The sequence below is a fragment of the Rosa rugosa genome, chromosome 7 (assembly GCF_958449725.1).
Source record: "Rosa rugosa chromosome 7, drRosRugo1.1, whole genome shotgun sequence".
NCBI lineage: Eukaryota > Viridiplantae > Streptophyta > Magnoliopsida > Rosales > Rosaceae > Rosa > Rosa rugosa.
The window spans coordinates 11,271,985-11,287,136 of NC_084826.1; the positions used below are offsets into that span (position 1 = coordinate 11,271,985).

Here is a 15,152-nt window from a genome sequence, read left to right on the forward strand (position 1 = left end):
ACTTTTTTGAGACAAGCTATGGTACATACCAGTATCTTTAACACTCATTTTACATCTATTTGAACAAAAAATTACAAGTATTTGAATCAAAATTACAACATTGAGAACAAAAGTTACCATATTCATTTACTCTATTTACATATAGTTAAACAAAAATTATAACATTGACAACGAATTTGTTCAAAAGCTTGTAACAATGTCGTAGGAGGCGTAATTACTATTATTAGAACTAAGATTACACAAAATATGACTCAACATTACCACTCTGACAACAAATTTGTTATCACATTTGTAAATGTGTGTATGAGATACTGATATGTACTATAGAATTTTCCGACTTTTTTATATTTATGCGCAAGTAATGTGGTGGGTGATTGACTTAGACTGCTTTCTACCTTCTTATCCTTCTATATATAAATCAGTTAGTAACTACACTGGCCTTCACCATTTGAAGAACAAAGACATACACATAGTTATCAGAGTTGAGCATTCAATTGCTATCAAGTATCAACCATGGAACCTATGGTTCTGAACCTAACCAGCATGAGAACTTCTTCAGATGGAGCTTGGCAGGGTGATAATCCTCTGAACCATGCCTTCCCATTGTTGATAGTTCAAACCACTCTGGTCCTCTTCATCAGTCGCTTCTTCGCCTTCATTCTTAAACCACTCCGCCAACCCAAGGTCATTGCGGAGATCTTAGTACGTACCATCAATCCGTGCTTCCGACTCTTGATCTTCACTATCTTCTTCCTCATCATACTTCAAACTTCATTTTGTTGCTTAAACATAACCATGTCTAGCTGGCTTCAACTTATGAAAGTTAGACTACTAGTATGCATGGTATCACGGGTTTAATTCTGGGAAGTCTTGGGTTTGAAACATCTATATATATCTCCCCCACCCTTATCATATTAACCTTCATAATCAGGATGAAATTGCATATAAAGGAAAATTTGCTTGGTATATCATCATTGAGTTCTTGGCAGAAAAACTATAACTCTGATTCTAGTAGCACTTTCTAGTAATTAATTCATGGAGAACCACCTGATAAATACTCATATTGCGGTCGACGAACATTTATATGTGCTTCTAAGAAAACACTCCCAGCAAAAATGCTACAAAGCAAAAACACTTTCTACGTATATAAACACTGCATAATTATAGGCCTCAAATTATTTTAGGTTTAGTACGTAGTTGTCAAACACCATGTACGCATAAGACATGCATGTATAACTGAAAGTAATGCGTTTAATTTCTTGTGTAATTCAGGGTGGGATTTTGCTAGGACCTTCTGCACTTGGCCGGATCAAAGATTTCTCCCCCATCATATTCCCTTCATGGAGCACTCCCATACTCGAATCAGTAGCAAGCATCGGCCTCCTCTTCTACCTATTCCTCGTAGGCCTCGAGCTCGACTTGCGCTCCATTCGCCGCAGTGGCAAAAGCGCCATCACCATAGCACTCGCAGGCATTTCCCTGCCTTTCCTCATCGCTGTAGGAGTCACATTCCTCATGCGCAAGGCCATCAACGGTGAGAACAAAGTAGGTTACCCTCAGCTCCTCATGTTCATAGGGGTAGCCCTCTCCATCACCGCCTTCCCTGTCCTCGCACGCATCTTAGCAGAGCTCAAACTGCTCACCACACGCATAGGTGAGACGGCAATGGCTGCAGCAGCCTTCAACGACGTGGCTGCATGGATTCTGCTGGCCTTGGCCGTGGCCTTAGCCGGTGGGAACCATAAAGGCCCTCTAGTCTCCATTTGGGTTCTCATTTCCGGCGTGGCTTTTGTTGCTTTTATGTTCATTCTGGTCCGTCCTTTGATGACTTGGGTTGCTAACCGCTGCTCATCTCAAATGGAGGACGAAGCTTATATATGCTTAACCCTAGCCGGGGTCATGTTGTCCGGGTTCATGACTGACCTAATCGGTGTCCATGCCATCTTTGGGGCATTTATTTTTGGATTAACCATTCCGAAAGGGGGTGAATTCGCAGCCAAACTGACTAAAAGGATCGAGGATTTTGTGTCTGGTTTGCTTCTCCCTCTCTACTTTGCCTCGAGTGGTTTGAAGACTGACGTTACTAAAATATGTGGGATCAAGGCATGGGGTCTTTTGGCTTTGGTTATATCAGTTTCTTGCACTGGAAAAATTTTGGGAACGTTTTTGGTTGCAATGATGTGTATGATACCAGTGAGGGAGTCATTAGCTCTAGGTGTCCTGATGAATACTAAAGGATTGGTGGAGCTTATTGTCCTGAATATTGGCAAGGAGAAAAAGGTAATTTTCAGATCAATTATACCACTTAATGCTATATTTTTTGGAAACCTATTTGGGACCCAAATAAAATTCTTTGCACAAAAATGGAAGTGTTTTTTTCTTTCTTTTAAATCACAAAAGAAGAAATGACACTGAGAGTTTCAAGAAATGACTATACTACTCTTCATCTAAAAAATAACGTTTCCTAATTCTATTATTTCAAAGTTCAATTTTTTTTTTAAATCCTTAACCTTGCCTATGGATTTATAAGGGTTTGGGTCACTTTATCCATTGCCAATTGGTTTTGGATGTAAACCCCAGATTACTTTATCATGGTATCAAAGCCAAGTTATCCCACGTGTGCATGCCTACCGGCCACACGGGCTCCACGTCACCCAATGTTGTCCACGTGTATGGCATGAAAATTCTCCACACGTGCGGAGGCGTGTTGAGATTATACATCCCATATGGGAAAAATGGGACCTTGCCTATGGGTTTATAAGGGTTTGGGTCACTCCATCCATTGCCAATTGGTTTTGGATGTGAACCCCAGATTACTATATCAAACCCACCATACCCTTACATATGTTAGTGAGAATCGAATCCATAACCTTTACAATATTGAAATTATAACTTACTAACTAGTCATAGGTCATAGCTCACCGACACAAAGAGGATATGTAAGTTACAGTTTCGCTCGCTTAAGTGACAGTTTTAAGTAAGTAAATTACCCATAACTGTCTTTTTAAGACTCATATTATCAATTAGACAATTAAACCACCATATGTTTTTATCCCTTATAAAGCCACCAAAATATTTTTTTTAAATATCAATATTTTACAAAAATGCCACTGCATTTTTACTTTGCCATTGCATCCAAACAACTATTGTTATTAATTGAAAAAACTACTACTAACGAATGAAAAAGTTACTGTTAATGAACCGAAAATCTATGTCATTCTTCCGAAAAATTACTAGCAGTTAGTTGACATTAGCTTTTCGAAAGATGGTAGTGACTTTTCTGAAAATTGACAGTAGTTTTTCGATTCGTCGATAGTGTCAATAGTAGTTTTTTGGTTATTCTACAGTGTGCTTTTTTATTTGTCGGAAGTAGTTTTTTTTTGTTCGTTAGTGGTAACTTTTCAATTAATAACAATAACTATTTTAACGCAGTGATATTTTCAGAAATAATGAAAATTAAAAGTGCGAAAGCATTTTTGAAAATATTGATATTTTTTATATTTGTGGCTTTATGAGGGAAAACAAATTAGGTGGTGTAGAGAATAATAAAGTTACAAAAAGTGGCTCATATGTTATTAGCCTTTTTATGTAACTATGAGAGACAAGTAAACCTAAGTGACATGTATTAAATTTAAAAATTAAAATTATTATAATTTAAAACTGTACATTTTATTTTTAGGTGTTATATTTACTTATGTCTTACTGTCTTTAAAAAACTATATCTTAGATAAGCATGATTCAAAAATTGGTGCATTGCTAATCAGTAATGCTTGCTGCACTGCATTCGGCAATGCACATAATAATCTACTAATTGCATTCGGTAATGCACATAATAATCTGCTAATGCACTATGACTCTAAGAGTATAAAATTATATAACGATATGGTGAAATAGTCAAACAGTAAATTCCATAATAACACAGTTTTTCTTTTAATGGATCACTAACGTTATTAATTATTTCCATCCTGACTTTGCTTTATGAGTAAACTTTGCTGGTACGTATTTTCCATTCTAACATGAAGCTCTCGTTGAACTTGCTTAATTTACAGATTCTAAACGACGAGATGTTTGCTATTTTTGTGCTGATGGCACTTTTCACCACCTTCATGACGACACCAATAGTGATGGCCATTTACAAACCCTATGTCGTTGCTTCCCAATCTGAGAGTAGTTTAGAGAGACAGAATTCTCCCAGCAAGAACTCGAATAAAAAGAAGGAACTTCGAATCCTTGCTTGTTTTCATGGACGGGGAAGTGTACCCTCCATTATCAACCTCATTGAGTCGACCGGAACCTCCTCCGAGAATTCTCTTCTCAAAGTTTACGTGATGCATCTTGTTGAACTTACTGATCGTTCATCCTCCATTATGATGGTACACAAAGTACGGAAAAACGGCTTGCCCTTCATCAACCGCTTTTGTCTAGGGGTGGCACGCCATATCGCCTCAGCATTTGAAGCTTATAGTCAAGTTGGTCAAGTCACCATCCGTCACACAACAGCCATCTCGGCTTTGTCTACGATGCACGAGGATATTCTCCATGTTGCGGAAGCCAAGAGGGTGTCCATCATTATCTTGCCTTTCAACAAACAGGGGAATAAACAGGGTGAAGAGACGATGGATAATTTAGAGCATCGCTGGAGAGCAGTCAATGAGAGAGTTCTAAAATGTGCTAATTGCTCAGTAGCATTGTTTGTGGATCGTGGACTCGGTGTTGGAGCTGAGAAGGGTGCAAAGACTACCAATCTGAAGAGGGTGTGCATTCTATTCTTCGGTGGAACCGATGACCGCAGGGCACTGCAGTATGTTGCGGGAATTGCAAATCAGAGCGTTGAAGTTACCGTTGTGAGGTGTTTGGAGCACAGCACTAATCCTCTAAGCCCCATCACCAACCCCGACAGGGATCTTGATGAGACTGCAGTGGCAGAGTTTCGAAGGCAGAATGGGTCGGTGGAATTCATAGAGAAGGTGGTAGTCGGCAACATTATAGACACGGCGGCGGGCATAGTTAAGGGCAGGGAATACAACCTGGTGATCGTGGGGAACCAGCACCACCCTTCAACAATTGTTGCAGAATTGGCTCACAATCAGCTGGAGCATACCGAACTGGGACCAATTGGAGACGCATTAGCTTCATCCTCACATGGGATTTCGTGCTCCGTGCTTGTGATACAAACACCACAGATTAGCAAATGAAATCTGGGGTTGATTATGTTGTAGCAGTCGCTCCATACGTAAATTAGTTTGGCACTAGCTTTATGTATAAGTCCAGGCACCCAGTCACTCATCATGATGGGAAAATTACAAATAAATGAGTCTAATCCACTTCTGTTGGCTAGTTTCAGATTTCAGAAGATCAGATGATTCAAACTGTATTAGATACATAAACTCTTTCCCTTCATACCCTCCTTACAGAACGAAGCATACCCTCCTTACAGAATGAAGCAACACCTAAATCAGATATACATCTCTACCAATGGTGAAGGAAAAATGAATGAAAAGAACATAGAGCAAGACAAGAAATTACTTCATACTACAGATTTATGAGCTCACAACATGATGCATTTTAGCAAGTTACGCGGTGAAGACACAGCAAACTGTGTTTCAATATTACAACTTAAGGTATTCGGGAGAGTAAGAATGTGCTTTCTAGCAGCTAATTACCCGAGAATGTAAACTAGAATTTTGCCAAAAATGTGAAAATTTCACAAGGCCGTAAAGCTATATAATTCAACTTGACAAAGAAAGAACAAAGATATAATAAAACAAATTTATTCAATAAACTAGTACCATTACAAATCAAAACAAATTCCATTTCTCAAACTTCACAAATATCTTTGAATCCTCATTTGAATCGGGCAATTAACCCTTCTTGTGCACAATTGTACATAGTATAAACAACTTGGAAACAACAAATATCCCCAATAAAGTTACATAAAATCTTTGAAGAAAAAGGAAAATAACATTTGATCAAATATACTAACCTCAAGAAAAATGTCTTTTCTATAATGGATCCAAATTCCAGTTTTGATCACCAACTAATCAATCAGCAGCAGCTGCTAACAAATTTCACATCCATCATCTTTAGCATCACCATTGGCAGCCATCTTTGAGTGCTCATTGTCTCTGATTGCAGGTAAACCCGGAATTTGCTGAGATCATGTCAAATTCTGCCTCGACATGCAAAAAAGAACAACAAAAACAAAAATGAGACCCAGGACTCATTCTCATACAAACCCAAATAAATTTTCAAGCCACCAATAACATTTCTGGCTCCCCATCCCAGGTCACTTGCCAAGAAAGCACCAACGGCCCCCTTTAAAGTCACTACATATTAAATCAAATTTTGAAGTTTTTAAAACCAAAACATATCCCAAAGAATTGCATTTTTCATGTTGAAAAACCTTGCTATAAAGGAATGCTTTTAGTTTGGCTGTTGGAGAACATACTTTATCACAAAAAAAAACAAAACAAAAAAACAAAAAAAAGTAAATCGAGGCAGGACATCTAAAAAAACTTATATAAATCATTGAGTATTCAAGATACACTAACCAACCTTAGTCAAAACCTCCACCAGTCCATGTTGAATCAGATTTCCCATTGTGACCAACACCTTTCGTAGGTGCACTCTGGTAGCCACTATCAAATCCATCATCCTTGCCATCATCCCAGCCAGCCCAACCATCACTGCTATTGGAACCCATTCCCTTCGTAGAGCTTTCCTTCCTATTGTCTTTGGTGTCCCAATCATCCCAAGAATTCGAGTTATAAGAGTTATTATGTCCACTTGACGAGGACTGCCCCCGTCCAGAAGAAGTATTCCATCCTGAATTCTCTTGTTTATTAAAGTCTTGATAATATCCATTTTGCTCGCTATCATTTCGTTGCCAGTTGTCAGTGTTCCAGTTTCCTTCTTTAGCATACTCTTCAACCTTCTGGGATGCCATTGCCATGACCCCTTTCATAATCCCCCAAGTTCTTTGTCCTATCTCTGACGTCTTTGCAGTAACAACATTAACGGTTTCATTCACCTTGTAGTCATAGCCACCCTCTTTCACCTGGTACAAATACATTCACACAAATTGTTTATCAAAGTTTAGAAATTGGCTAACCTCTTGGTCTATAATACAAATGATAAGAACTAAAAAGCAAATATAGAAAATCAGAAAATGACCAAGATTTTGACCAAAGAATAAGAAAGAAAATGACCATGATACAATTGCCTTGGATTTGTGCCCAACTTATCTAAATCTTTGAGAGAGAAAAGAAGGAATTTACAAGTCGCCATTTTGTGTAAGAATGTAGCATTTCCATTCCAGCACACCAATTATTTTCTGTTCCTTACCCTTTTCTAATTGTGATCTAAAAGGAATGGTGAATATGGCTTATTTACAACTTTTGTTGATTATGCTAAAGGAGATCTATCCATAATAATTTGTCATTCACTGTTTCATGAAATATGAGTTAAAGCTCCCTAGCTTCAGTTTATAAATATCATGTAATTTGTGGAACGTCTCACCAAAACATTAACCTCTAATTTTCTAACCATCCAAACATAATAAGTTCACACCTCAGATTACTTCATGGTGTATCAAACTCCTCAACTAGTCCTACACTGCTGTCTTCACTGCTATTTTACACTGCACCATTACACTGGTAACCATCATCCAATTGACACCAATACAAGCCCAACCATAAAATTGTATTTAATTGGAGTTCAAGATCAGACTGTTAGTCACTCGGTTACCATGTAAATAACCACCAACATTAGCTTCAACTGTTAACCATTTCTCACAGGTTTCGCAGTCTAGTAAAAAATGGAAAAGAAATGAGAATAACAATGAAGAGGAAATGGACTGGGAATGAATGGATTACAGTGTTCATTGTTTTATTGGGATGTTCAAAATAAACAAAAGAAATGAAAGAGAGAATAAGTTTCAACAATACATTTTAATATCTTATGCTTTAACTTCCATTATTATCCTTTTGTAGGTTGATGTGTAACGTTGGAGTTTCATAAAATTTACTAAAACAGAATGCCACATTCTGCCCACATATGAGAGGAAGAAAACTACAGGCGCTGATGAATAAGATTAACGGACAACTTGCTTCCACATTCGTCTCATTCTTTGCATTAATCATCCATGAATTATCAGTGCATGGTGGTTGAATCATTTTGAATTAGACAAATAAAACCACTGGCAGAATGATCGTCTAATATCGAGCATAATAAAGAGTTATAGCGAAGTACCTTAGAGGTGATCTCTTTTGTGCCTGCCTGTACTACAGTTGCAGCTGATTGAGCTGCAGATGCAGCAACCAAAGATAGCCTACCAAAACCCTACAGAAAACAGAAATGTATGCATGCATGTATCAATATCAGCCATTTCCATCGAAACTCACACATTAAAGTAAATACAGATACACGATAAAATACAAATAATGCAACCTGAGAAACAACAGATAACACATCTCCTTGCGAATTGTTATTATAACTATTCTGAGAAGGTGCCGGGCTTGACCCGAACCCGACATACTTGCCGCCTTGCGACGGTGGGAGTCCGTCCGGCCTGGACTCATTCTCCGCCATCTTCCTGGCGAAGAAGCTCTCCTTGTTCGCCGCGGAAGCCTCGAATTGCGATCGCATGATGTCCTCTGTCGATCTCGACCTCGCCGGCATCCCTCCGCCGCCGCCCACGCCTCTAACATCGCCGGTGGACTGATTCCGCCTTATATCGTTCGATCTGAACCCGTCGTCGTCCCAATTATCCCAACCCCCATTGTTGCCTCCGCCACCGCCTCCCCTGCTACCTCCTCCGCCGTGAGCCAGAGGCGGCTTCGTCTTCCCAAACCCCCCGACGCTCTCCTTCACAACCGGCGGGTCCCGCCAAGGCCGACCCTCGGCCAGGGCTTGAATGCGATCCCGGTAGACGCTGGCAGCGTTGGTGTTGTACTTGGTGACGATATCGGTCTCCTTAGAGACGCCGTAGCTGGCGAGGAAGGCGTTGAGCCTCTCGTTGCCGCCGGCCTCCATCTTCTTGATTTGGATCTCGGACCAGGAGTCCATGGTCACGGATCTGACGAAGGAGATGTGGACGCCGAGGCCGCGGTGCTTGCCGGAGCACTCTAGGCACATGAAGACGCCGTAGGAGACCGAAGCCCATTGAGGATTCTTCTGCGAGCAGTCCACGCAGATCTTGTTTCCCGGCTGCGATTGCAGGTCCCGGAGCCTCCTCGATGCCGCCATTTTTTAGCTCCGATCTGAATCGGATCACCGATCCACAACCAAAATTTCAAAAAAAAAATTAAAAAAATTGAAATTTCAATAATTCGAGAGATAATGAATCTTCTACTCTCTCTCTCTCTCTCTCTCTCTGTGATGTGGTTTGGGTTTTTTTTTGGGGGGGGGGGGGGGGAGAGAGAAATTGGGGGAGGAGATCACCGACACCGTCAATTCGGCCGAGGCATTTTTTTGTTTTTTGGTTTTTTTTTATATTGGATTGGACAGAAACAGAATGAGAACAGATGGACTACACTGGTCCTTTGCCTCTTCTCTCTATTGCAAATCGCACGTGGGCGGCACGTGATGTTTCTTTCTCTTTCTTTTCCTGCTAGAATGAGTTGTGGTCTGTGGACCAATATATGTTTCATGTTTCTAGAGGCAATAAAATTTTGATTTTAACGTATTTTTGGCGAAATTGATTTTTCCTTTTGAGGTAATGTTAAGGTTTTAATGAATGGATCCATAAAAAATGTGCGTGTGTTTTCGACGAAATAAAATCAAGAATTAAGTTATCGTTTTTAATTTAAAACGGAAGTTAGAATTAAATTTAAACTTAAAATTGTGTCATCAAACGCTAATTAAGTGGAGTGTGTAGCGCTATTTGATATGAATGTGACACTTTTGAATGGAATGTAGGAAGGGGATCTTCATACTCAAGAGGAGGTGAGGATTTGAATGGCAAACTCGACTTAAGATGCACCTTGGACACACACCCTTTGATTTTTTAGAACAAATCTTAAGAACTTAATGTTTGTATGTAAGCATGAGTTACAAGTATGACTTACAAATGTGTTGGGTACGAAGGAAGGAAAATATTCTTAAAATTGGTAGGGCGAGTTTTTCAAGAAATTCAATGAAGACAAAATTATAAATGTGAATAAGGAGCATGATGAGGACAATTTGGGCCTCGAGAAGAATTTGGGAAATTTATGAATGAGGTAGTGAGTCCAAAGCAACCATTGCTCCATAAGGTACATTAGAAAATTTTTGAGTTCAGCCAAAAAACTAAAAAAAAGAATTCTTGAGTGCAATTTCATTGTCATATCTCAATGGGGCTCTAATAAGGACCAGTAAAATTAGAATTTTATAATCAACGATTGTGAGACTTACATTTCTATCATATTTCGACAAATCAACCGTTAGATGTTTAGATATTCATGAATAAATCATTTATGCAAATTTTCAATCAAATTGAAAATTGTTAAGTCATGCATAATCATGATTTGTCATTTATGAACATAAAAAGTTCAAGTTTGACAAATTTGGTTCTTTGATTGATTTAATCTAATTCAGTATCTTAACAATTAGCAACTTTGAAGAAAATTTTCAGAAATGATATATTCATACTTAAGTAAACAGCTAACGGTTGATTTATCAAAATATAATCGAAAAATTAGTCTCACAACCGTTGATGAAAAAATTAACCTCTCCCTACGTTTCAATAGTATCTAATACTAGCAATCAACAATTGGCCTTGGAAATTATATAAAGCTCATTATCGTATCTTAAAATCATGACAAAAATGAAGGCCGCTAAAGTCCAATAAAACCCACACCAAAAGAGCCCAAGCCCAAGAAAATTTGAAAGTCCATCCACACCATTTCCCCATTTAGCCCATTTGCAAAGATCATTAGATCCCCGACCTAACTAGAAGCAGCCCAAAGAGACTCGCCCCAAGCCAGAGTGGAAGTATGTTGGACAAATTTTTTTATTTTTTTTGGCACTTTGTTGTAGAAACTATTTTAAGAACTAATATCAATTTCCCAAAATTTATGTTATTGGGCTTATTGCCCCGCTTTGAACTAAATTCAAGTTCCACAATTTTAGAAATTTTTTGGAGGTGTTAGGGGCTCGGGGCTTGGGGCTTGGGGCTTGGGGCTTGTGGCTCGTGGTTTGGATCTCGACCAGGTGAGATGAGATAAGAGTGACGAATTTCAAACTTTGTTTTTACTTTGTACGTCGGTGCCACTCTTATTCAACTGTGTGTCAATTATCCGAACAAAGTTATATTAGTATAGTTTTAAGAAGAAGTGAAATAATTTCATTTTTTCACTTCTTCTTATTGATTTATAAATTTATTTGTTGCGTCTGTTGAAACAGGCCTAACCATTTATATCATAGTTTTTGCTCTGTCATGTATTTATATTTCTCTATACTCAATCTTGAACTTAATGTCAGTTAGTTTACATTCTACAAAAAAAAAAAAAAAAAAAAAAACAAGAATTCAATGTTCAAAAAAAAAAAAAAAAAGTCTTTTATCTCTAGCTGCCTATCTCTCCCCTATGAACCCTAGCCAGCTTTCACCATTTTCAAACGTTGCTCGTCTGACGGTGGCCTGCAGCAATGCTGACCTTGGTTGCCTACTGTCGTGGTGCTACTGTCGGACGAGTGGTTTCTATAGCCTGGTTTATAGGGTAGCTTGGTTTGATGACTTTGATGATGGGCAAGTTTTGAACTTATCGATAAATCTCGATGGCTGGGTCGCTCGCGTGCATCGTTTTTCAAGGACGGCCGCGCGGACTGATTTTGATCCAAGTGGCAGCGACGACGAGGAATCATCAATAGGTCAGGGCGGCTTGGTTGTGGATATCCTACCTGGTTTGGTTTGGGTCTGTCTGTTTTCTGGTCAGCGTTTGTCCTCTTGGTGGTGGCGCACAGTGGTGGTGGTTTATCTTGAACACGGGGTGGCGATTGTTGCCACAGCGGCCGACGGAGGTGGCTTTGTCGCGAGGCTGGTGGTGTGCGTGCATGTCTCTTCATTGGGATATTGAGATTTGCTTTGGGCCAGGCTGCAGTTGGGCCAAGGGCTGGCTTTCCCTTGGCCATTTGGGCTACTATGTAGATAGGTAATTTCTTTCTAATAATTCCCTAGTTTTTTAGGGAGTTATGCAGTGTTGTGTTGTGTTATTTTTTTATATATTTTTTTTTTTGTGCTTATTTTGCTACTCTTGTGTCATGACTTATAGGCTCGCATTTTTTTTAAAATTGAGCACTGGTTGTATAATGAATAGTCTAACCATGTGTACCACCGTGATATCCCCACAACCTCTTATCTATCTAGTTAATAGCGGCGGAGAGGCATATAGTGGTCATTGTAGCTTGAGTATCAATTACATATCATTTTGGATTTGATTAAAAAAATAAACAATAAAAAAACAATTTATTTTGGGAGTACGTAAGAAAGCCTGCAATGGCATAACAAAGGCAATAAAGACACACTAAGCAATAACAAACCCTAGGACTAACTAACTAGAGTATCGTACCATGAGATCTCAAGGTTTTAAAAGTAGTTGAGATCTCAAGGATTTTTCTTTGTACATACCGAATAATATCAAAAAACTTAAACTTAAACCCTTAAAGTAGGAGAATAACTAATAGAGATTTGTCGTTCTTAATGAACGACACATCTAAATGGACGGAGTACATGCGATAACAGGACAATTCGAACTTCCATAACCAAAACCAAACACTCCTACTCTATTAATTGGAGTTTAGGGATCATTTGCAGCGTTTTAGGTTAAATATAGGTGGCCAAGCACAAAGTGAAACATTAAATTTTGGCTTGAAGCACTGATTTTCGTTTGGTCTAACCACTTGACCGGCATCAAATTTAAGCCAACTTAATAGATACAATCGTCATATACAATAAGATGTTTATTTTTCTCATTGTCACAATAAGATATATATTTTTTCAATAAAATATCACAATAAGATTTTTTTTAAAATTTTTAAATTTATGAATATCACAATAAGATGTTGCATATTACTAATTGTAACAACTTCAGGTTATCTTGATGGGTAAGGCACAAAGTGACTCGGAGTCTCTAACCATTTAGTACCATATGAATAAAAGGAGTGTCCTTATATATTCAAACCGACAATTGAATTCATTAGTAAAAAAAAAAAAAACAATTAAAGTAAAAAAGAGCGTCCTTTATCGATGTTTTCATTAATAAATCGTTTTTCAGCTTTTTGTAATGACCCATCTGTTAATACTTCACAATTAAAATAAATCCATGTGCATGAGAATACAGTGTTTTGAAGATCTCTCAAAAAACCAAAAGATCAAAATAAATATGTTTTTGGATTAAATACTCGTTACTCCTCATACTTTTGCATGAAAAACAGTTTAGTCCAAAATTTTAAAATTAAACAGTTTAGTCCTTAGGGCTAGTTTGGGATTGCTGTGACTTTTTAAAAAAAACTGCTGCTGCTGTGTTGTGAGAATAATTAGCTGTGAATTAAAACAGTTTCGTGTTTGGTAAATAATATTTTTAAAAGTGCTGCCAGTACATAAAACAACTGCAAAGTGTGTTTTAATCCACAGCAGATTCTAAAAGCAACCTCTAGGCTGCTTCTAAAATCTGCTGCCAGTGACCTATAACTTTCAATTAAAGCTGCTTTTTATTTATTTACCAAACATAATAAAATCTAAAATTTTGAACAAAAGCTTATTTTTTTAAAAGCGAAGCAATCCCAAACGGGGCCTTATTCTTTCTAATTCTCACACAATAGGTCCTAAAATGACTATTATACCCCTCACCTTTTTTTTTGTCTCTCTCTCTCTCTCTCTCTCTCTCTCTCTCTCTCTATATATACTAGTCTGCAATCACATGCTCTGCATGTGTACGAAAAGTTTTCATTTTTTTTTAAAAAGGTGAGTAATTATTGCAGAAGAAATAGATTCACCGGTAGTTATTGTAGAGAGAAAATAGTGGGAGAGAAAAGTGGAGGTTGTGGAATCATTTCTTTTTAATTTTCTTAATAAAAATCTATTTTATAATTGTCATATTTATCCTTGTGATTTAATTTATTCTTAAAGTTTTTTAATCTTTCAAGGTTAAATCTGTCAAAATTTTCAGTTTTGGCTAACAAAGCCTCTTCTCTTAATAATAGTATAGATATATATATATATATATATATATAGTATAGATATATATATATATATATATGTGTGTGTGTGTGTGTGTAGAGAGAGATGCAGACAAAATAAAAAATAAAAAGATAGAGAAAAAAAAAGTGAGGGGTATAATAGTCATTTTAGGACATGTTGTGTGAGAATTATAAATAATACGGACTAAACTGTTTAATTTTAAAATTTTGGACTAAACTGTTTTTCATGCTAAAGTATGAGGAGTAACGAGTATTTAGTCCAATGTTTTTTTATAAAGCACAAATCTATGAAATAGTTAGAAACACAAATGCTGTCATTTCCATTTTCAAAATTTAAAGCTTCACAACTACCCTAATTATAGAGTTGTAAAATGTAAGCAATGTGTTAGTTAAAGGCGAAGTAAATGTATGACTTTTTATTTAAACTCATTCATGTTGTACTTTCTTATTCTTTGTGTTCAAGTAAATCCAGAATATGTGTCTGTCCCAAACTCTAGGTTACTTGACATAGTTGTAATAGAGTTTTGAATTAGAGATATTAACCGAGATATTCATAGATATCCGATTAATTGTACGATTATCTTTCCTTGTACAACTCTGATTCTATGTCTTGTAATCCTCTATATAAAGAGGCCCCTATTATCAATAAAAGTACGACTCAATTCTCTCCCAATTCAAATTTTTCTTAAACACGTTATCAGCACGAAGCCCTATCCCTGAAACCCTAAATTCGTAGCCTTCAAATCCCAGAAACCTCCGCCGCACACCTTGAAGCTCCAAATCCCAGGAGTCTAGAAGAGGCGGCGCCACACCCAGAACCGGCCGGAAAATCACCGAACCGACCACAAGAAGAAACAAGAGCTTCCATGCTCGGACACCTTACCAGTCCATCTCTTACTGTCATCTTTCACCACCGACGGCGTTTCAACCCCGGAATCCGGGAACCGAAATTTTTTTCCCCGGAACCGGCCTAAAAG

At 37.8% G+C, this 15,152-nt stretch overlaps 2 protein-coding genes across 3 annotated transcripts; one reads left to right on the forward strand and one right to left on the reverse strand.

Moving 5' to 3' along the window:
• The first annotated feature begins 419 nt into the window (after positions 1 to 419).
• On the forward strand, positions 420 to 5,337 carry LOC133723608 (cation/H(+) antiporter 20-like). The gene is made up of 3 exons (XM_062150495.1): positions 420 to 702; positions 1,273 to 2,280; positions 4,050 to 5,337. The coding sequence occupies exons 1-3, from the start codon at positions 514 to 516 to the stop codon at positions 5,193 to 5,195; spliced, it is 2,343 nt and encodes a 780-aa protein (XP_062006479.1). The 5' UTR covers positions 420 to 513; the 3' UTR covers positions 5,196 to 5,337.
• A 418-nt stretch (positions 5,338 to 5,755) lies between these two features.
• Positions 5,756 to 9,405, reverse strand: LOC133723609 (ADP-ribosylation factor GTPase-activating protein AGD7-like). 2 transcript variants are annotated; one of them, XM_062150498.1, is made up of 4 exons: positions 8,449 to 9,405; positions 8,251 to 8,340; positions 6,556 to 7,057; positions 5,756 to 6,173 (listed from the first exon to the last, which is right to left on the reverse strand). In XM_062150498.1, the coding sequence occupies exons 1-3, from the start codon at positions 9,244 to 9,246 to the stop codon at positions 6,557 to 6,559; spliced, it is 1,389 nt and encodes a 462-aa protein (XP_062006482.1). In that variant the 5' UTR covers positions 9,247 to 9,405; the 3' UTR covers positions 5,756 to 6,173; position 6,556. The 2 variants fall into 2 exon arrangements, with proteins under 2 accessions (XP_062006482.1, XP_062006481.1); XM_062150497.1 differs by having other exon boundaries at positions 5,756 to 6,169; positions 8,449 to 9,404.
• Between the last annotated feature and the right edge of the window lie 5,747 nt (positions 9,406 to 15,152).